The sequence below is a fragment of the Dermacentor silvarum genome, chromosome 4 (genome assembly GCF_013339745.2).
Source record: "Dermacentor silvarum isolate Dsil-2018 chromosome 4, BIME_Dsil_1.4, whole genome shotgun sequence".
NCBI lineage: Eukaryota > Metazoa > Arthropoda > Arachnida > Ixodida > Ixodidae > Dermacentor > Dermacentor silvarum.
The window spans coordinates 62567848-62591573 of record NC_051157.2 but is presented as its reverse complement, the minus strand read 5'-3'; the positions used below and the strand labels follow the sequence as shown (position 1 = coordinate 62591573).

Below are 23726 nucleotides of genomic sequence, written 5' to 3'. Positions count from 1 at the left end.
GCCTTTTGCCGATGGGCGCTTTCGAATGCAGTTGCTCGGGTGAGTAAACAAGGAGGCGAGGGCAATTGCAGAAAGCCATCGAGGAGGACTCGGCAAAGACAAGGAAAGCGAGGAATTTTTATAGCGCCAATACCAGGGAATGCAGGAAAGCACTACAAAACGGTGCGGCCTCTCAGGCAGCAAGCCATTCGCCGCAGACAGCGGCGGTGGGGGATATCCTCCCAACCTTTCCCCCGGCTTGTCTTTTATTTATGAGTGGAATTACACGTATGAGCCTGACCATTTGTCAGATTCATGCGTTGTACGGCCCCGCTACACGCTGAAGGGTACGCGCGTGGCGAGGAGGGTTCGGAGAGGGGACGCGAGCCGAGGCGTGGTCGACACCCACAGCTTCAACGGTCACGTGACCCGGCAGGATCGCGTTCAGCATCGCGCGCCGCCACTTAACGCACGCCTCGTATGGTCGGCGCTCGCCTTCTAGGCGCAGTCTTTCCTTTAAGCCTTCGCAGGCTGCATGACAAATGGCCATCCGTGAAGCGTCGAGGAGGGAAGGTGCAAAACGTCTGGTCTTTTCGTGGCACGCCGGCTACTCTTCGCGACGTGAATGGAAATGCGTAATGTGCTCGTCGACGCAAACTGCCTATGTTTCCGAATGCCGCAAAGTGAACACCCGCGACAAATTCTACGATAGGATGAATAACAATGCAGCAAGGACGACGTCGTTGCATCATATTTCACGGATCGTTACGTCACTCAAATCGAGTGTCATTTCCCTATCAGAAATACGAAGAAAAAATTGGGAAATAAGAAAAAAATACAGCTTGACACCGCACACAGGATTTGCATCAGCATGACAGCGTTAGCATCATCCACCGCGATGAATGATGCTGTCTGTTTGGTTTTGGCTTAGAAACTGAAGGGAGAAATTGTCACAAATGCGCGGCACGGTCTACGTATAGCTTAGAGTGGGACGCCGCGTTCGCCGAGGTTTAATTATAATAAAAAATGCACATGCAGCATGAGATCAAGGATTGCCCGAATGTCATGTTCGAACCACTATGAAAAATAATGAGCAGCACCCACGAAAAAGCAATGGAATATAGTCGAACAACAAAGGATCGAAACAAACTGCATGGACAGAGCAAACGCACATTATTTTTAGTTACACAAAATCAATAAAGCTTTTAAAATAAAATGGGCACCTGATTGTACGCATTTTTAATCATCTGTGCCTCCGAGGGACCAATATCGTGGCATTAGGAAGGAGGCGACGACGCTTCATGAGAGCCAATGACAACTTCGAAAAGATCGGAAAATGAAGCAACAGATTATTGCGAAATGCGGCGCTAAGTCTGTCTGTGGGATGCCAACAAGAGGTTCACATAATATACCTGTCGCTGAATTTCACAGATCAAAAAAAAAATAATAAAAAACTAGTGATAAATGGTTTTGAATATATGCTATATACAATCCATGAACATGCGTTGCGGCGCTGTATAAATTTTTAACCGCTCCATGATTTTCATAGGTTTCAGGTATTTATGTGATAATTGATGGATTAAGGTCAAAACCAGCGCGACTAGTAGACACTTGTTTGCTACAATAGCGCGCGTTTAAAGAGACAGCTGATGTGCAATACATGGTTTTAAATGCTTAAGTGTGGTGCGCCTTATTCATCTCAAATATACAGATATAGTAAAGTTGAAGGACTCAATAAGAACGCTGCGGGGGCCTAATTCCTCAAGCTGTTCTTCAACTGCTTCTCCGCTTATAATATCTACACTATGGTAATTGAACTGACTCTTGCTATTATGAACCCATTGCATCATAAGAACTGCTTTGTGAATGCGCACCTCGAATTTTTTCAACGCATGGTGGTTGTAAGCTGAAGGAGAGATTTGGCAGCGCCGCACACTAACCCTTATTGTGGTGGAGCACGCTCTACAGGGGCAAATTTCATGGACGTGAAGCGTTTTGGAGTTGACGCGACAACATCATTCATCTTGCAGTGCTACCGCATTTGATAGGAAAATGGTTCTTAAGTGGACACTTATGTATATGCCAAGTGTAACAAAGTACTAACGCTCAACATCAGCAGAAGGAAGTACATTGTTACCTGCAAATTGTGTTTCCACTAGTAAAAATAGGGCTACCAACCCAACTCGACGCGAAAGGCAAGGTTGACGTACATGGTGTGTGCATTTATATCTACTGAAATCTGAACATCAAAGATGATGAACTGTTGCATAATTGCAAGATATTTTTGCATGATTTAAATTATTTTTTTTCGTGCAGTTGTCGGATCCTAAATTTATTTCCGAACCCTCTATTTCTCTCATTCAAATCAATGTCAAAAACATGACGTTGTTTTTGTTTTTTTTTCTTGTTTTCTCGTCTACTTTCGTTGTAACGCCCCTCTGTCTCTCTCTTTCTCTCTTTTGACCAAGAGATTAGGTGGGCCGATCCCGGAGATAGTGAAGTCTTGGGCAATGTGGTTAATTTTCTACTATAATGGCGCAAATTACGCCTGTACATTGAAGTTTACCTATTCTGCAACTAGTTCTTGCTTAATGTCTCGTTAAGACATGAAGACATGAACATTTGATGTCTTCTGCGACTAGCTACAGCGCTCTGGAGGTGTAAAAGTCCCCCTTTTTTACTATGAGGCTAGACAGATACCCAGATCCCACGTACTCCAAACCCGTGTGAAGTCACCAAACAAGAGCTTGCCTTCAAAAAAGTATTCGTTCTGCTTCTCTTAGGTCTACTGTCATGAAGAATGGTTCCGCGTAAAGCCCGACTCACATGGAGCGATTTTCTTGCGAAAAACTGGCGAACGGCCGCGCGCGGCGTCCGCCCGGTGGCCGACGGCTGTTAGCCGTCGATCAAGGCGGGCTAGATATGTACGCAGGTGGTCAACCGCCCGCCGGAAGCGGCGAACGAAGGCTGTCAGTGCGGAAAAATCAGGGCGCGGTCGCGTCCGACTTCCTGCCGGCACATTTGACTCGGCTAGCCAGCCAAAGAGCCTAGAGCAAACATGGTGACAAAAGCTTCGCGCATCGCGTACAATGATCGACTGATCACAGCCCTCCAGGCGCGACCAATATGGTTCGCTTGCAGAATAATGGTTCAGTTGCAGATACAAAACAATTTTTTCACTGCATTTTGCTGGGAATGGAATCACGCTGTTTCTAGCAACACTGAAATCGCGGCGGCGGCGACCGCCTGTTTTTCGCCGCATGTGGGTGCAGCACGGCGGTGGCACGCTGGCGTTCCGCCGCGCTGGTGCGGGCCGCACGAAGTTCACCGTGAAAGTTCGCTCCATGTGGGCCGGGCTTAAGACTATAACTTCGCATGATAAAACAATCATTCAATTCGCTGGACAATGATGAGTGAAACAGCGCGAATTCTACACGATTAGAGAAAAATAAAAAAAAGGGGGGGGGGGGGGAGTACCAAAATTTTGAATGTATATCACAAGAAATAGCCTCAGCTATAGGTGCATAGTGTGTATCGACTGCACGGCTGCGCATTTGACTGAACATGCCACGACGCGTACAACAATCAAAGAAAAATATCCTAACACAAAGAACATCACTGGGCATGCGCGTAGTAAACAGTTTCGTGAGCGGCGTACCCAGCGTTACGCTTTATAGCGCTTGCACAGGAAACATGAAAGAACAAAGGAAGGTAAATGTGCCTCAGTACAATGCACTTAACTGCGGCATCTCCCTCTCTTGTTCTCCCATTCATTTTTTAGCAAGTCTCTGTCTTCCAGATGCCCGCTCAGGTACCGTATATTTATGGCAGTTCGTCTTTGTAGGAATGTTTCTCGGAAAGCTGCGTTTTACTTCGTACCACCACTTAATTTATTTCGCATTTCACGTGGGCGCTAACTTATGACGGCCTCGTGTACCGTAGCACACGCCGCAGCTGCTGCCTCCTGACACACTGCTGCTACTAGCGCTCCTGCACCTGCACCATGACGCCGCCTGAATCGAATTTCCAAAAGCCACCACATCATCGATTAGGATAAACGAGTTACTTAGGCATGCTCTGGAGTTTTGTATCGCATGTATGACCCGTGACAATATGTACGTGTACTTGCCTGATATTTCACTTTATTTTGCATCATGAACTGGCGTCATTGTAATATGTTTGCTTCCCTGTAATAAATTATCAATGTTTTATTCTAACGTCCCAAATTGAAACAGGATTGACGAGAGCTGTCCTAGTATTGAGCGCTGGATTAACTTCGACCTTATGGGGATCGTTAACAGTCCCCCAGAGGTCTGTACTCAAGCAGTTCTGCGTCCTACCGTCATGTGAGTGCGGTCACTGAAGCCGGAAATCAAAGTCATGACCATGCATGTATAAAGAAAGGAAATGGTCACGAAGGTGGGATTAAAAAAGCAAAACAAAGAACATTATGCCGATCCCAAGCACTGTTGAAATCGATACTATGCGAAGCATATTGTAGTTAGCTGTCTATCCAGCACCGTTTGGGGTTCGGCGAAGCGTTACCGGACGGACGCGCATGTATGTGTAAGATGAGCGATTGTGTGTGTTACGTGAGCGTGTATCTGACGAAAGCAGCAAAGCGACGACGATAGTATGACGGCGACGGCGATGGTGCAACTAATAATTTATTGTACTCCAGCGAAGAGACGTTGCCACTTGTTTCGTTACGATCTGGGCAGAAACCGAGAGCGGCACAGTCTGGAGAAAACTGGCGTGCTCCCGCTCTCGCGTGGCGCACGAGAAGGAAATTTGTAGGGTTGACTATCCGCGCACTCCATTTCTGCATATGTAACACGCGCTTGCACGTTCTCTATCTTTGCTAAGTGAAGTTATTGCTATTCGACGTGAAGCACGCGCTAATAATCTCAAAGCGTTAACTGGCATTCACACGAGAGAAACGTTGCGTGCGACAGTGAATGGCCGTTGGGCTGCAGATCTCTGGAGATTCAATCCCACCGTCGATCACGTAATTTTTTAAATATATTTTTAAAACGAAGCGAGACAGGAATCGATCTACTTCAAAGTGCATCGCATATGGCAAATAATGCTTCACCATAAAATAAATAAAAAGCCCTGGTGCCGTCATTCAGTTGGAGCTCAAAGCAACAACGGTTAAAGTGCTAGCTTCGAAACCGGCTGAAGTGACTTATTGTTTGTCTATCTCTTTCGTTTTTAATCGTTTCCATGACAACACAATGATGCACCGTTGCCGCGGTTGCCAGGAAATGAATATATAGGTATACATTCCGCGTTGTTAAAACGAAATAAAAGGTCCGCTATAATGACACGGTTATTTTACTTCCTGTTACAATTCCATTATTTGTATGCCGAATGGCCACTCCAACTAAAAATGCAAACGATGCATCACTGTAGCCGTCACAGAGGGTGGAAACATCGCTTGGCCCAACGTTCTAACAGAATTTCTGTGTCATAGCAGCCAGGCACTCTCAGTACAAGTTTTTTGACGTAGAAAAAGAGCCGAAGCAGTGAGAACTATTTACGGTCACAAACTTGGTCAGCTTAAATCGAGGAACACGAAGGAGCTTTGGACGCACCGCTCCGATTGCAAAACTAATCCTACCGCCACCGCTGTCGCGGTAATTTACAGAGCGAACGTAGGCTTCCCCTAACTGTACCGGCCGAAAGGCCTTGCAGCCTACCCAAAACCTTCGTCGTTAATGAACAATGAGCGCCACCGCTCAATCAGGGCTTCTCACAAATGTTGTTTCGCTTTCTTTTTTTTATCTTATCTTATGTACCCGCGCATCACGTGTGCTTCGTCCCGACGTGGCTTGACCCAGCACCGTCGGGGCAACGCTCCTAAAGCCAGCACCGTGGCCCCTCGACCGTGTCGAGACGAATCTGCGTAATACGCGTACTCGGAGGCGGCGCACGCTCGCCGGGCGATCTGCTTATTATCAGAAATTAACGGTTGCGGAAGCGAGGCTGCCCTCCGGGCGGGAAGGGCGAAGGAAATCGTTCGGCTGGAACTGCTCCTTTCTCGGGCGCGCTGCTTTCGCCCCCTCTCCTTCGGAAAAATATGGCAGAAAATAAAAAAAGAAAAGACAAAAAGAAAAAGAGCCTAGATAAACTTCGTGAGAGCGTTCGCGCGCGCCTGACTTGCGGTTGATGGAGGTTGCGGGGGCAGGCGTGGGCATGCTTCTGGCTTTTCGCCACGCTTCATCGAGAAAACAGTGATCACGCGGAAAGGAATTGCGCGAGCAGGCGTTAATCTGCTTGCTTAAGAAGCTGAATTATGAAAGAAATGTGAGCGGAAGAGTAGTTAAACACGAAGTAGTGCTGTAACGCAAAAGCATTTGCCAGAAATAAAAAAGGAGAGAAACTGGAGGGAAGCAAGAGGGTGGGAGAGGTAGACTTACAAAGCTTTTCAGTTCATACAAAATGTTTGTAGTTAGATGGCCGCTATTGCTAATCTTATGTGCTTAATCATGGTTGACCAGAGCCTGATCTTACGAGCTGCTCTGGTGGGGAAAGTGCTTTGTGACTACGCGCCTTGCCAGTACAGCACGAACTGCCCTACTGAAGAACGTATTAGCAGCTTTTGATGTTTGCGTTTCTGCGTGATGGCTAGTACTATCTGAATGAATTAAAATTAGAACTAATCTGAACACTTCTTATGCGTGATATGGTGAGAGCGGAGTGCTTCGTCGGACATCCGTTACTCTAAACAAGCTTACATCCCCTTCCTCCCCATTCCTGCCCGCAAGGGGAACGTAAATAAATAAAAAAAACACTGCTATTCAGTCTCAATAACGCCAATTTCAGGCATAATTATGCGCATGTATTCTTTTAGAAAAGACAATATTTTTAAAGATTGGCAGGTAAGCCGTTCCAATTGATATAACTTTTTTATGCCCCGTAGCCGCAACGCGCATGCCACGTGTTCAACGCGAATGCCACGCAACGTGCATGCCAACGCGCATGCCAACGCGCATGCCACTGCGCTCGTGGTGTCGTGTGTGTTTCTTTCATGTTTCCTCGTTTTTTTTTTTTCGCGCAGTTTTAAAAACGTCTAAAAGCTATGAACCAACTAGCCTGTTAGAACGCCCTGCAAAATTAACGAAAGAAGCAACGGCAAAAATTGGGGCACAAGTAAGAGCTTCGTTTGCTCGGAGTGGCGAAAAGCGAATCCACTTCGCGAATGGTGCTTTCTCGCCGACTGCTAAGCCTTGCCAAATTAGAAAAAAGTGGCTATGCGAAATTTAAGAGAAAACAAATATTACGGGCTCTCAAATTAAAGTTGAGACAATGGCTTTCTTTCTGAGGTGCTACTGAAGCGCCAGAGAAATCTTGATCGCGGAAGGTACATGTTGGCTAGGCATTTACTTAAGCACGTATTGGTCTCCCCTAGATTATTGTATCTCATTCATTCAGAAATGCACAAAAGAGTGGCGGTCTGATAGGCCTATCGACCTCATTAGGCTTGGGCCGGAAAGGTTAAAGAAAACCATGCATGAACGATTGCAACATCGACGTTCTACATGCGCATGACTAAACGCTGACGACACGTACTATGTGTATCAGGCCGCTTCCATGCAGCTTGATGCGACTCACATGTTTTTATGACTTGGAATGTTTTCAGACATTGTTGTATACTCTGGTCGCAGGTTACAGTTTTTATGCTCCCCTAGAAGGTAAGCCCTACTCAAACGAAAAGTTCATTTATCAGTTGATTCACCTGGGCTTTGACATGGAAGAGCCAACTCATATTGCAAGAGATTAAACGTGCAGCATCCGGTTTCTCTCTTGCTATTTTCGTGTCAGTTTCCTTTTTCTTTTTTTTCTTTTTCTTTTTTTCTGAAGTCTGAAACTGCAGTAATGGCAGGAAGTTGTAACTGAGTCGTTACAAAAAAGTCAAACTTTTAGCTCGATGCACTGAAACGAATAGGCCCATAACGAAATAAAAAATAAGCCTAACAAGGGAACCAATATCGGCTGCGGTACTTTGCGCGGTCACTAATTGCCTGGGATGAGCTTTGTTGTTTTGTATGTAAACAAAACGTGTCGCTTGCGGCACACTGATAAGAGAAAGCGAAGCCCGCTCTTCCACCCTGCCCTCCTTTTGTGTCGTTCAGCTGGGTTCAGGCTAGCGCGTGGCGTGCCACTTCACTTTGCTTCGTTAATTAGGAAGGATAAATAAACGAGTAAACAATAGCACGGTTCATTCCTCTAATGCGCGATAGAAACAACGGAAAGACAAAAAGAAAGACAGAACGAACGAGAAATGTGTGTTTCCAGGATAGCGCTAATATTATTTTGCAGTTTACATTCAGATCGTAAAACAGAAACAGTTTATTAACTCGCTGCTGCATTGGCAGGCTGGTAATAATAATGGATTTTGCGGTGCTCTCCGTGCATTGCCAGGCTTAAATGTTTCAGACACGTCCGCCTCTCGATTTCTTACCTATTTAAAATGGACGGATGAGTTGTGCAAATTATTTATTTCGCACGAGCACGTTTAAAGCGAAACAGTCGGAACGTCGTCCGAGGAGTCAAATATCAGAACGTACTGGCTCTACACGATGACAAGTAACACTCTCCGTAATCAGCAAAATCGTTCACTTATTTATAAAGTTTAACGTCCAAGAGCAACACTGGATCTATGAGAGACATCGCAGTGGGGAGACATGACATGACAGGAACTTTATTTGAGTCCTGAGGAAGTGATTAAGTCGGTGGCTCCGCCCACGAAGGTACCGAGAGACCAAGTCTCGTCGCGATGTCATGGGCCCTCTGGACAGCCTGGAGTTGAATTTGAAGATTGCTGCTCTTGAGGGATTCCTCCCATTGCTCTTTCGTGATGCAGTGATCGCAGTGGGGAGCTCCAGTTTACGTTCGGATACCTGTGGTTCTTGTGGCCCCCTGTTTTGCTGAGACTTCGCGGTGAACGCTGCTGTATGCTCGCACGCTTATTACTTTCTTTTATCTCTTTATGCCCGCTTCCGCCTCAGCAGTGCAGAATAGCAAAGCAGTTGCAACCTGTTTAACCTCACTGCCTTTCCTTTCTCTCTTTATCTGGGGTTGCTTCACGTGCACCCGAAGCACGGAACACAAGCGTTTTCGCATTCCGTCCACACAAGGACTCAGGTGACGCAACCGGGAATCTCACCCGCGACCTCGTACTCATCAGGGCAATGAACGGGGAACTTTGTTGGAGCGAAGAAGAGTATGCCGAACAGGCGAATGCTGCGGCTCAGTGGCGCATACTAACATCGAAAACGTGATGACATTGAGTTAAAGTGTATGCTATTCCCTTTACAAGGTTGATAAAGAGAGTGAAAACTTTATTTCAGCTTTTCTGCTTAGCAGAAAAGCGTTCGCCCAGGAAATCAGCAAGCCCATCAGACAGACAGCGCGGGACACACGTGGTATCAAAACGGCTCTGCGGTGACGTCTTAGCAGAGCAGCGCGGTATAACTTCCGGTCAGTGCACTTCCCCTAATGTTCCCCTCGCGCTGATGGCGGCATCCACTCTGTTGAGTTGGCTTCCTCTCTCCAGCTCGGTTCTGTCTACTGGCAAGGAAACGACACCAAGGACGCCAAGATACAAGGCAGCACAACAGGAAACGCACTCGCTCCTCACCCCTTGGGCAGCCGCGCCGCGCAGTGAAACCATCGAGTCTGGGCAAGCCTTATGTTGGCCGAGGGAGGGGACGAAGCCCTGGTGTGTCGCGTCGCACTGGCCGTGCAGTTCCTACCCGGCGCTTCTTTTTACGTCCTCGCTCCATTTTCTCTCCCTGAATACAGTAGCCTGGTCGTATTGATCGTACTGCCTCGTGTGCGTGCGTGCGGTACGTATATGTGTGCGTCCGAGTCATTGCCCAAAGGGAAGCCTGAGCTATGGCGAGAAGGGTGGGTGCGGATAAGCTTGGAGCAGGGCCGCTCTAACGAGGCCCGCTTGTTATATGCCGAGCGCTCCTCTCGCCTCGACGCACATAAACAACGGGAGGCGGTGTCATCGCGCGAGAAGGTCTTTTTCCGCGCGATTCTGGGGAACAAGTGAACAGAGTTCACGAGCAACCAGCTCTTTGAGGGGTCTGGGGTTTCTAGTCTGTGGAACAGGAAGCGCTTTCAAGGTCCGCCTCATTCGGGGAGGAATTTCGTCACTAAGGTCTTCACTGGATAAGTGCTTCAGGTTCCGGTTTTGAAGAAAGGAATGCTACGCGATCGATCCTATATAGGAGTATTTCTAGGTCACAGAAGATCCTAGGAAGTGAACGAAATAACGAGGACACACAGAATGTGTTAAATAACAACAGCTGTACTTGGATACACTGGTAGCAAACATTAAGGGTAGCGAGTCATGAAAATTAAAACAAATACTTCTACCGGCATCTAATTGGCAACACTCTCCACGTGAGCATGGGTTTGACGTTAAAGTGAAGGTAGCGCGAAACAAGAAGAACAGAAACGTAGAATGGAAACCACAAGCGCTTACTCGCAACTTGTGGTGCCTATTCTACCTGTCTGTGCTTGTTGTTTCGCGCTACCTTCACTTTACAATGGAACCGTACCAACTCGCCTAAATGTCAACCTTGCTAGATCTCATGTTACTTCGTAATCGCCGTTTATACTTTAAGGAACACTGTCTTGCTTAGAGAAAGGAAAGAGCCACTAACAAAAGAACTCCCGTGATATTCGCAAAGTACCAGCCAGCTAACTCCATGAATCAAAAAGCGCACTCAATGTCAAGCTTCTTCAGGGATCACTGCGGCTTGTAAATTGTATTCGAACACTTTTGAACTGTTCTAGCAACTTCGTGAACAAATACATCATACGTATACATGCGAGAAAAAATACCTGCAGCAATATACCCATGTCTTCTGTCTATGAGACATAGAGCTGTCCAAAGGAGGGTCATAAAACCGACCCAATTCGGGAAGCTTTTCATCCGCAAGCGCGGTTTGTCATTGGCCTGACGCCTTGACCAATCATATGCTCGCGATCACTGACTAGCTAACAAGCACTAACTGGCGTTAACTGTAATCCTATGCTGTGAACGGCTGTGATCGTGTCTCTATGCTGCGCCTCTCTCTCTCTGTTCACTTCTTATCTTTCTACCTCTTCCTTCCCCACTTCCCACTGTAAGGTAGCAAACCAGATTTATCGTTCTGGTTAACCCAACCTACCTTTCTCGTTTTTTTTTCGGACTCCATCTCCCTCGCTCCTATATATTTATCGCTCGCTATCACAATTTTTATCTTTCTTTGCATTATGTGTAAGATTGTTTCTGCGATCCAATGCGACACAGATACAACGGTGATGGGAAATCTACACTTAGGACTCATAAACAGGAAACCCTAAATAATCAAAAAGAATCGTTATTAACAACAAAACTGAGAATGGCCGGCTACTCACTGCACGTCCCTCTTCGGCTGTCAAAATTTCCATCGACAACAACGAATTTAGAAATAACAATGTCACACACTGCTTATTCGTCGCCGAAACGCATTTCCGCTATAAAGGAGCCATATATGTCTTCCATCGCATAGCATTCATGTAAACGGGAGTTATGACCTAGGAAGACGCATTGTGTTAGTGCGCCAAGCAGTTATTGATCGAGAGGGACATGTTGACCCAAGGGAGTTTGCGTGAATGGCTGGCGCGCACCACATGATGGGAGTCAGAGGCAAAGCGAGAAGGCTGGCCAGTGCTCTCTAGAAACAGCGCCTGAGTAAGGTGAACGCTGAAGCACACGCTGAAATGGTTGGTGTCTGTCCGTCCGTCTGTCTTTCTTTCTTCTTTCTTTCTTTCTTTCTTTCTTTCTTTCTTTCTTTCTTTCTTTCTTTCTTTCTTTCTTTCTTTCTTTCCCTTCTTTCCGTGTTCTCATCGCTTTAGCGTTATGTTTACAATGTTAGACCAACAATAGCACAAAATTATTTTCTCATACAGTAAATTTTTTGGGCGCCAACTTGGGTCACAGGGTGTGTGCCAGTGGGTATGTGGCGCTCTTCAATGACAAAAAAAAATCTTTTAAAAGTTTACAATGCTAGGCGCAATTAAATCCGCGTCATATAAATTCAAGCAGTCTTGTCTAAATATATATTCACTCACGCGCCACGCGCGGACTTCGCTGCCGCGCCGTCAGAAGGCGCCGCGTGTCAAATGGCCGTGCGAAAGAAGAGCCCGGATGCTCATACATGACGGGGTTCGGCGGTGGCATCACGGTATGTCGCCTCATTGATTCAATGCTAATTGCATTAACGTCGACATTCACCGTGAGATGGGTTCTGCCAAAATTTGTTGTACTCTTTTTCTTTTCTTTTTTTTTCTTCTCTTATCCCCGCTGTGTCATTCACAGTTTTAACATTTTTATTTCACTCCCGCTTTCACCACGTCACATTGCTGATATTGCGATGGGGCAGCACTATGCTAGTTTCGTTGTAAGGAAACGATATTAGAGAATGGAGTAACGAAACAGTCATCAGCCTCACTCGCAACGTTGCAGTTTCGGTACATGCAGATTGATTGTTTATTTATTTTCTGGCTGTGAAAATGTTGCCATCCTTCGTAGCCGACTTTAGCCTAACATTTAATTGTCATATCGGGAGAGATAAATAGCATTAGGTACAAAAAATGCCAACTAAACACGAGAAAATCCGCCAGTTACACGCTCGTTACCTGGTGACCACTGGAGCTCCACGTGTCCTTTCCTTACGTGTTTCGCGGCATCGCAGCCATTTTGCGCTTTATCACGTGATTGCCCATGACGAACCCTGATGGGATGTAGTGGGTTTAATGGCGCAAGGGCCAAGTCTGGCCAAAGAGCGCCAAACAAACGAGAATCCTCGTTTGAAACATCAGCGTGACTGTGCGAGGTCAGTGAAGCTCACAAAGCAAGCGGATAATTTCTTGAGCTTCAGTGACCTTGTTCAACAACAGCTTCAGAAGATTTACCTTTAGGAAAGAAAACGCAGTAAAAGAGACAGAGAAAGGAACTGCGGCTTAACAATCGCAGCACCTCGTTTTCAACATATTTCTCTGTTCGAGAGAAAGAATGGAGAGATAGGAAAAGACCAGCACGATTAATACTGCTCACGTATTACGCCCACAGAACCATTTTTCCTCCGGCTACGCTTTCTCTCTTTTGCTGTGCTTCCACTCGAAAGCCTTACACAAAGAAAGTGATAGGATGTGCCCTAGAATAGCTGTAATAACGGATTAGAAATGTGAGCAGCCGGAAACTTGGTAGCGCCAGCGACAGTCGCGCGTGGCAAATTGGATGAACGGAGGTAATCCTCTTCTTTTTGCTCACGTTTCCCCTCGTGCTTGCCCTGACGTTCACGATGCTTGGCTGCATTCCGGTGCTCCTGAAAAGGCGCGCGCCGCAGAGACGTAAGGCGAGTCTCTATATAAAAAAAAGGAAAGGAAAAAAAAAAGCGGGGTGGGGGGGGGGGGGGGGGCGCCTCGGCGGCGGCACCGCACGGCCTGGCAACATTAATCAGACGCATATCAGATTTATCCGTTCGCGAGACGCTTCCCTCCTGCCTACCGGCTACCTAGGCAAATGTAATTGGTCGCGAAGACGATGCAAAGCCGGCTTGGGGCTCGTAGCAGTGACCATTAGGGGAATCCAGAAAGGCTCCCGATGATGAGTCCGAGCCGTAGAAACTGCGTGCGAACCGGTGTATGTAGAGAGAGCCGAGTACCTGATTTGCTTGAGGTTGTGCATGCACGTACTTTGCGTGTTCTTCTGCTTTGTCTTAGTAACTAGGAATGCTCCAGCATGTTCATTTATTGCCGTATTGATTGATTGATCATTAGAAGCTTCGTTTATTAAACACGAGGAGAAAGTATGTGCTACTGACGCCTCACTTTTGTTATGCGATGCTGAAATGCGATATATTGATTATTGCTGCCTTGATATGTATGCATGTGGCTTTAGCAAATGCGTTAGAATGAACAAAAATAAAGAAAAATGCTATTACAACAGCCATAACCGTTGGACAAGTAAAGTTTATTCCTATCCTATCCTATTACAGCACGTTGCAGCTGCAGGGTGGTTGCTATACATTCGGGATGTGTGGTAATAGACAGTTTTCAGTTAGCACTGCATGGTCTCGCGTCGTCCTCCGCGGTATAACATTTGCTATGGCGTTGCGCTGCTGAGCCTGAGGTCCCGGTTTGACTCCGGCCTCGGCGATCATATTACGATGGGGGCGAAATGCAAAAACGCTTGTATACCTTGCATTTCGAGTCCGTTCCCGAGGTGATCGGCACCCGCCGTGGTGGCGTAGCGGCGATGGTGTTGCGCTGCTAAGCACCCGGCAGTGGTGGCAGCATTTCGATGGGGGCGAAATCCATTCATGCGACGGGGCCGAAAATTGTCGGGAACTTGTTTTTGTACGCCTTCGTTATTTGGGGTGTCCCTACTTTTCTACCACCGAACCTCCGATCGCATTTCCAATTGTGCTCAAAATTAATCCGGAGCGCCCCACTGCGGCGTGACTAATAATCAAATCGTGGTTTCGGCGCCTTAAACGCCATAATTCAATTAATTTTAATGGTCTCACGTCTCTGTGCCTGAGTTGTAATCGTACGCTTCGCTCTAAATTTCATGCGAAAGAACTCCATCCACTGAATGAAACTGCGCTTCTTCGTATATTATATGGATATGAAAGTAACGACGCCCTAAATATATGCTGTGGTGTGAAGACAAAATGACACCAGAGGATGAAATACGGCTGTCAGTGTAAACATTCCTGAAGGGAACACTGGTCGACTGTTTTCTCGTTATCATTCTGGTCCTCAAGACGCCAGTTCAAAGTTTGGTTTTAACCAGTTCGCAGTGTCACGCCAGCAATTCCCGGCTATATACCTGTCTAAATATTTAGTTCTTTTACAAGTCTCACAAAATATGTGGTCGGAAATAAAAGAAGCGCTTGTTCTTTCGTAATAACTATGAATTTCATTTGGAGCACACAAAGAGCATTTTTTTTTCATTCTGTCAAATAAGAGCTTGTTTGTAAGCCCAGATGAAGCATTTTTTTCTCAGTGGTAATATTGTTTTTTTTTTTCGAATTTTCTTTTCTCAGCATAGAAATGGTCGTGTTGATCCACACTGTGATTGCAGCTAGACATTTCTGTGAGTGCGAAGTGTCAGTAGGACTTGTCACCTTACGGGGCTCATAAATTCCGCTGACGTAACGCTGATAATTCTGAATAAACATATATAACTGCGACTGAAATAGCTACAAATCCCTAACGCTACCAGTGCAAGAGGGAATGTTTACTGCCATCTATAGAAGCTCACGAAAGAGAAGAACTCATAGCGGTCATGGGATGATTTCTAGAGCACTACAGACTTATGGATGGTAGTCAAGCTAGCAACTTTCAAACAAGATGGCAGCTGAACAACAGCTGACATTTTACGCGAACAGTGATACGCTCAGGCTATAGCTCTTGGATACGTCGGCGTGTACTTCGGTGTGCTATTTGCTGCTCGTTCGGGGAGAACGTCGGTATGTTCATTCACACTTACACGGTCTTTCCGCAAGTACGCATTCCTCAAATGCCAACAGACACTGAAAGGTGGCAGCCACTCCTCCTCCGTTGGTATTAAAGAGCGACAACGTTCAGGCACCCCCGCGCGACGTGTCCAAGCATTAGGTGTGAAAGATAAAAAAAGTACATATATCCCTCCGCCGACGACGTCAGCGTTCGTCTCCCAGCGTTCCAGCACCGCTCTAGTAGGGAGCGAACCGTATACGTGCTACGTGGCGCCCACTCGCCCGCGGGCCGCCGCTGAGCCGGAAAGCACGCGACCAGCATTAAACTTGTCCGTGTATACGGCGGGCGAAGGCGCGCCACCACCGTCGCTCCAACCCCCTCCCGTGTGTGTCCACACAGAGAGGGGACCCTCGCGTGATCCCGAGGGTTCGCAATTAGCGGTGGGGCAGCAGAAATCTCCCCCGGCTCGCTTCGTTCGCTGCCCACCGGGTCCGGCCATTCGTAACGAGGTTAGAGGGCGCTCTTTCTCCTTCGTGGCTTCGAGTGTGTACATGCCCCACGCGTGCGTGTGTGTGTGTGTGTGTGTGTATGATTGCGTGTGTGTGTAGGAAGAAGTTGAGAGAGAGAGAGGAGCAGACGCGACGACGGTCGGGATTCGGCCGCGGCGGCTGCCGGCGACGTTTCGTCGTGCTCCGAACCCTCCCTACAGCGAGGTGCTGACGAGTCTTAAGCCTAATGAGCGAAAAATGGGGACGAAGAAGAACGGAGGATGAAGACGAGGAGCGGGGGATGGAGGATGAGATAGAGAGAAACGCCTCGCAGCTTTTCCCACTACGTCGTACGCTCGGCGAAACCTCTGCGTTCTCCCCCGCGCGTTCTCCTCATGACCTGCCTTGCTCGGAATCAATTAGTGGTTCATCTGCCGGAGCGAGGGAGGCCGGCTGGTAATACTACGACTACGTAGCACGGGATCCAATCCAATGCATCGGGAACGAAGCATCTAATATGCAGGCCGGCACGTGAGCGCACCCGGTGCCGAGCGATAGAGACCAGGATGGAGAACTGAAGGGGTTGGTGGAGAGGGGGGGGGGGGGGGAGTAGTCGGGTGCGCGCGCGCGACGTTATAATTGAGGCACCTGCCGGTTGAGTGCCAGGGGTGGCACTCGACGCGTAGAAGCGAAGAGCAGTGGCAGAGCGAGCATGGGCTATATGCAGGCGGCGCCTGAAGGAAGGAAAGGGAGGGGGAGGAGGGGGGGGGGATGTCGCATGGCCCGACATCAGCGGGAATCCGCGGCGTTCATTAAAAGTAATTAGAAGTCGAGACGTAGATCTCGACAGCTCGAGCAGTCTCCCTTTAACGAGCACCGCAGCGCCTCGAGACGACGTTTTCCGCGACGTCCGTTTCTTAATGTCGCCGCGCACTCGCATTTCCGTTTCTTCTACTTGTTCTTTTTATTTTTAACTCATCTTATTTTTCTTGAGATGAGCAACGTGAGGCCAGTGTATAAAGCGGTGCTGAAAGGAAAGTTCTATACCGAATTTCTCTAGCCACCACTTCGAGTTCTCTTCTGCGTGTCTATTTTTAACGCCTATTCGCTCCTGCTGCCTCCTTGAGCGTACGGTAGCTGGAACACGTACTCGGTGCGTTATTATTATTATTATTATTATTATTATTATTATTATTATTATTATTATTATTATTATTATTATTATTATTATTATTATTATTATTATTTGCTTTTACTTTTCTCGGCGTAATTGAACGGGAAGATAGCACCGTGGTTGCTGTCATACTAATAATAATAAAAGAGATACGGTTGATTCGTCTTTCATAGGAACCGAATAGAGCACGAAAAATAAACGTGTCTTCACAGAAGCTATTGTAGGTTTGCGTCGTGAACTCACGGTCCGCGGCAGCGGAAGGCGCACGATGTGCGGGTCGGCGACCGCGTTGCACTTTTGCGTGGCGCGCGGAGTCCAGTTGGGGAGCGGCGTCCAGCTGTCGAGTCGCTTCGGCGACGGTAAGGGCACTTTGGTCTGACTCCGTTGTGTCTTGGGCAGACAGTTGAGTTGCGACGCGCTCAGCTTTAAGAATGCGAGTGGCAGAGCTCGCAGCGTGTGCCGCGAAAGCGCGAAGGCGTTCTGCTTCACGCTGGCGTGTCTCTCGCCGGAGCAAAGCGAGATTCGGCCGTCGACGTCGTTGCCTTTCTGCGCCGCTTAGCGCAGCAGTTATCTTAGTGTCCCCGCAAGCGAAGCAGTAGGCGGAGTGTAAGCTCTGCTAATGCGTGTTGAAGCTGCACACCTTAGGCGATGAGGCGTCACAAGTTAATGGGACGCGAAAACCAAACCATGTGCGGGAACTGCGTCGTCACCACAGCAGAAGGCTTACACCGTCTGCACCAGGTTACAACGCGTTGGAGCCTTCGCTGCGCTGAGACAACCGAAGCGCTCACTGTCGGCGCTCGTCAGGGTCATGATGCAGTACTTTGCTTGACCGCTCCTAGATGGCGGCGCCATCCCTGTTAAGAGAGCATATTTCACGCATCTGCGCCGACGTCCCATCCGTTGCAGGAAGTTGATGGTGGACCCCGGCATAAAACGCTTTCGTGTTAAAAAAAGTATATAAAAAAAGATGTTGATACTGCCCTCTTGCCGCCGGTGTCGTCGTTCCGTGTTTTTCTTTCTCAGTCTTCGTCTTTTATTAGCGGTCAACATTACATGCACTGTCCACTAGAGCTCGTATTTTCGCTAAATAGTGGAAGGGGCGGAAGACGGACAGAAAATGTGAGGGCTAATATCCAATTTCGTACGACCTGTGGGAATCAAAAATATTCACATATAGAGAGAAAAGACCGAATTTGTATGTAAACACATTATTCAGACATGAAATCAATCTGTTCGAGAAAGTACAGACAACCGGACGCTTCAAAAGAGGTTGTGTTCGCGTACTTTCAGTTAGACTATACGAAGAGCCCCTGATCTAAAGTACTTAAAAGGCAGATAAAAAAATTACGGCAGAACTCACCTTACGATGACTATCAACGGTAGCGAGAATAACATTCGAGCAGTGTAGACACCGACCGTGTTCTTGAAGTGACGTTTATTTAACACGTGCAGTGGTAATACGAGTACGTGTAGTGCCAAATACTCCGATATCGTCCCACTTTGCTATGGCACTCGCTTGCCAAGGTCACCCAAGAGCATGGCGGCACGACGACGATTGTATGACGCCTTCGCAGTGGCAATGTAATGACGAAGAATGAATGATATCGATGGAGCGACTACGGCGGTATGACGACAATGATGAAACGACGGCATGACAATGGCATGATGGCGACGACACTACGAGAGTCGGATGACAAAGCTGGAATGACGACGATGCGCCGACCACGACGGCACCACGACCAGGAGCACATACGTAGAGGCCCAAGCACGTAAACAACTTGGACCACTGCCTCGGCGTAAGAGATAGATAGATAGATAGATAGATAGATAGATAGATAGATAGATAGATAGATAGATAGATAGATAGATTAGAATAGAATTGATATCTAGATAGATAGATAGATAGATAGATAGATAGATAGATAGATAGATAGATAGATAGATAGATAGATAGATAGATAGATAGATAGATAGATAGATAGATGATAGATAGATAGATTCAAAAAACCCGACCTAGACAAAGAATGCTATTCGCGTTAAAACCATTCGCCTTATCATCTGATATGCCAGTGTGTGGCCATATGTTATGTAAACGACCGTAAAAGAAGGCACGGAAACGGTCCTAATGTCCCTTCGTAGTGTGTGCCTAAGGCAATACGATGAACTGCAATACTAAACAAATACGTTGCTCTACTACGCCGGGAAGAAAGATTAGAGCTCACGCCACGCTGGACAAGACAAGTGCTGGCAAATGGCTGTTTTTATTGCGTTTTTCTAAGAATGGGGAAGTCTTCTACGGCTTCCGTTTGCTCTTGTTGTCGTGTGGAGAAAAGAAGGCAAGCACGCTACGTTGCATGTACCAATGCTACGGACATAATTCACGTAGTAAAGCTTCCTTTACGAGTGACATCTCACCGTTTCATTGGTAATCCACTACGCAAACACGACCGAAACATTTGGCTCGAGTCAAGCTCTGCTTGCTCGCGAGGCGGTGGTTTGTCGTCACTCGAAGCTCGCCGTAATTTCCGTGCCTCCGGACAGGCACGCAACGACGGGCCCTCCCGTGGGGCGAATCTTCAGGCGTCCAAGATTACGTCCGCGGGGGGCAAATGGACGGCGGGCGTACCGAGCGACGTATAGGAAAATAATATGAATACAGAACACAAACAGGCAGACAAAAAGAAGAAAAAAAATGAAAAGAAAGAAACGCCGATTATGAGAGACAGAGTGGTGCCAAGCTGAACCTTAATGCCCTGCCTGCGCTTCCGTTCCTCTCTGTCAGATGGCACTCCTCGCAGTTCGTGGCACGTAGACGCGGCGCAGCCCCGAAAATCTTGTTAGCCCGGAGTTTCGTAGGGGGCTTCCCCTTCCTCGCCTCCTCTCACGCACTGCTTCTTGCTCCGCTTTCTTGGGACGCGAGGTGGCAGAAGCGGCGGCGGCGGTCATTCGTTCAGAGTCGATCGACTGAAATGCGGCGAAACGGGCGACGTCGAGCGTGACGCACTTGTGACGTCACCGAGAAGCGAGCGCGCCCCTTGGATCGAGACGGAGAGAAGGGAGAACACTAAGGCCACAGGAAGAAGAGGAGGAGGGCACGGAGCGTCGCTTCTATGCACGAACGACGTCTCCTTCTCCGGGCATGTATTCTCGGCAGGCCGGGTACGTAGCTCGAGGCCCCGGGTCTGGCCCACTGGAGTTTCCTCGCACGATCACGACGTGCAAAGAAGAATGAAGTCTGTCTATAGCCTATGCCGGCGGGAACGCGAGGGGCGCCGCGGACGCAGGTGTGCGTTTTCCGCGGAGTCTATATATAGGCGAATTCCTACACTGTGGCCGCCGGCCTTTTGGCCCTGATCGGCGCTCAGTCTATGTGATTGACTGTGGAGAAGCAAACGAATAAAGAAGAAAAGATTGCGCGCTCGTCGCGTCCTCTTAGCGGTGAGAAACTGGAGCAGGTTGCTATCCGATCAGTGTTCACTGTGTCTTCAAAAACTTAAAGCTCTTTCGGAGATGCAGCCTTTCTCTCTGTCACCTGAAAGGATGGCGACACAAAAGTAACTGCTTTCCTTGCCTTGTTCTTTTTTTGTTTTTGTTTCTTTAACATCCCTCCAGCGGCGGTTGAAGGGTATAGGGTAGAAGTTGTCGGTGCATGTTTAGAAATGTCAGTCTAACTGCGAGAACACTGATAAAGTTTTCGGAGTACGAGATCCAGAAAAAAAAATTATCGCTGCCATTGCATCCGACTTTGAATTCAAATATGTACAAAACACTTCGTTATGCGACATTGGTTACATTTACGTAACATTGGTTACGTAAATTTCGGGCTGAGTGGTGAAATGAAGAACTTTACCATTTTCGCGAATTACTTGCTACGAAAACTACTGTAATCATTTATGCATGATACACACACATAAGGGGAATGAAACAGGCCAAGCGCTTGATTCTTGTTTAATAAAAGCACGAAAGTTATAGACAACGCATATACTGCAAAATTGTGCATCCCATGCAGTGGGGATGATTTGAATACGCAAGATCAGCTTTCACAAACAGGAAAATCCTTGTTCTTGCTAAACGGTGTAAGTTTAGCGCTTATTTCGCCACTTAAACTTCTGATTTGCCAATGTTACGACGCTAAGCACGTGGTTCTTTGGGACAAGGTTACTTCGGGCTTTTTTAAACTGGCATTTTAAACCACCATACCATTTCCCAAGACCAAGATTCTTGCACCATGGCCCCATGCGTCGCAAGATCTTGAAGCGACGCGGGTATTACTACAATTTATGAAATCGAATGGTCCAAGCGACTATTTGTCACTTGGTGGACAGCCGCATTTGATGACAGCCGCACCTGTTCGCACTGCTAGTGCCTCCATGCCTCCCGTTTCTATCTGTTGATGTCTTCACTCCCTTCCCCGGCGTAGGGTAGCAAACCGGACGAGTGTCTGGTTGACCTACCTAACTTTCATATCCTCCCTCTCTCTCTCTCTTCTCCTCCTCCTACACTTTTTATTTGTACTGAAGAAGCTCCTTTGACGTGTTTGCCAGTTTAAACAGTTTTCCACACATCAAGATGAATTATTTGAACGAATTTCACCAGAGTGTTGTCCCAGGAAGAAGGAGGATGACACCTTTTTTTGTTTCTTTTGTCTATGCAGGGCTCGTGAAAATGGGGATCCACTGCGTAGCGGGCCGCAAGGTGGCCGTCAAGATCATCAATCGGGAAAAACTTAGCGAATCTGTTCTTCAAAAGGTATGCCACTCCGCACCACGCCCTTTCGTGCTCAACGAAGCGCTTGTTGTGCACGCTCCATCGTGAGTGTGACTCAAATATGAGGTGTCCTTAATCGTCCTTCTATTTCTTTTTAATCTCCAGGTTGAAAGAGAAATAGCGATTATGAAACTGATCGAGCACCCGCATGTGCTCGGCCTCTACGATGTGTATGAAAACAAAAAATACCTGTAAGTACCATCTTATCCTAACGTGAAGAGCGCTCTTCCACTTCGTTCTCACTGCACTTGGAAACGCGAGTTATAAGTGTCACTGTTCTGACTTATTAGCTTCGAATAATTAATGTGTCTTCGGCGCGTGCTTATATATAATTCGCGAGAGCAAAATTTACATCTAAAGTGTATGACTAGAAATGGGTTTAGAAACCTTGCACTGGTCTCTTTTCTCCTCCTTTTTTTTTCAGTTTAGTTTGCACTCTGCCCGAGCAAGCAGTTTAAACGTCAAGCAGCACTCGTCTCTGTGGCAAACGCAAACATAAAAAGAAAAAAAAAGAACTGACAGTCATTTTCGGCCTTAATATTCGTCATGTAGCACGAGTTTAATTTAGCGTCTGTGACTTACGAGTAATAAAAGTGAAAACATTATGTTCCTGTAGTAAAACCAGATTATTTGATAGCATGAGAAATACGTCAGGAAGAACGTGATAAACTGCGATATTTTAATGGTGGTATGTTGACTGAATCTGAGCGTAATTTGCAGCCTTTTTCTGGTGTAGAACTTCACTCATTCGCATTAATATCCATAGCTAAAATATGAGTTATTTGTTTCACCAGCTTTACACTTCTCCTAACTGTGTACGAAAAGAAAGAGATGGAAGAGTGGGCAGAGTACTGCCCCCTGTCCTTTTTTTTTTTTTTACGCCAACACACCCTTCGGAAAGTCCTAGTTGAAATGATAGTAATAGTAGTAGTTGGTGGTAATAGTACTATCCACGTATTAAATGATTAGTATTGTTATCCACGTCATCTGCATATACGGGTCCATGGCGGGTGATCAAATTGACCAACGCCACTAGTGCTCCCGTTTTAGTGCGATGCAAGCCGACGTATATGTTCGATTCCATCTAAACGTATAGCTGAATTTGAACTTTGCCCTCCCAACAGGGAAGTAAAAACAATTTGTAAAAGCTTTGTTCAAGTTAAATACTTTGCCTGCTATATCCTTCGCTCGAATGAGGATGAATTAGGGAAGGAAAACTGAAAATTGAAGTCAATATCTCGGCACAGTCGAACAATAGAGCGCTTCCTCAAATTCGCGACGCGGAATTGCTGCGCCGAGCGATCAAGTCGAGGAGGTCAATTTTCCTGCTTCTTTAGAAACCGGAAACTACTCGCCGCCCCAGCAGGTCTAGAAAACACTAGTGTTCCTGGCATATGTTTAAAGTATCTGCACACGCACAGGGAACTGGAGGTAATTACAAAAAAAAGTACACTTAAGGGGTGTGCTTGTAGAGAATCTGAGAAAAGTCGTAAAGGAGACCTGGATGTTGGGCAAGTCGATTGTCGTAGCAGAACAGAGGCCAACTTTACACATGGGTGCGCTCTGAAGAGCACGCGGGACTGCCGCCAGCGACACTGTTATATCTTCAACCCGCGACGCGTAGAACAGGCAGGGCCCGATATCGAAGGCACCCGGCGGAGGGGCTTCACGGCCGAGCAAGCCGCGCCTCCATAACTAAGAGGCGCGCTTTGGTTCGCTTCGTTATCTGCTGCATCGATGCCGGACCGGACGGTGTCCTTCCTGGCGTGAAACTATTCCCGGCGCTACGGCGCAACCAAGGC

At 47.2% G+C, this 23726-nt stretch overlaps 1 protein-coding gene across 1 annotated transcript in view; it reads left to right on the top strand.

Moving 5' to 3' along the window:
- The window catches only part of LOC119450128 (serine/threonine-protein kinase BRSK2-like), a 122701-nt gene that overhangs the window by 53532 nt on the left and 45443 nt on the right, over positions 1-23726 (top strand). The window contains exons 2-3 of the mRNA XM_037713494.2: positions 21812-21906; positions 22030-22115. Coding sequence (XP_037569422.1) covers positions 21812-21906; positions 22030-22115 — 181 coding nt within the window. The remainder of the gene's footprint in view (positions 1-21811; positions 21907-22029; positions 22116-23726) is intronic.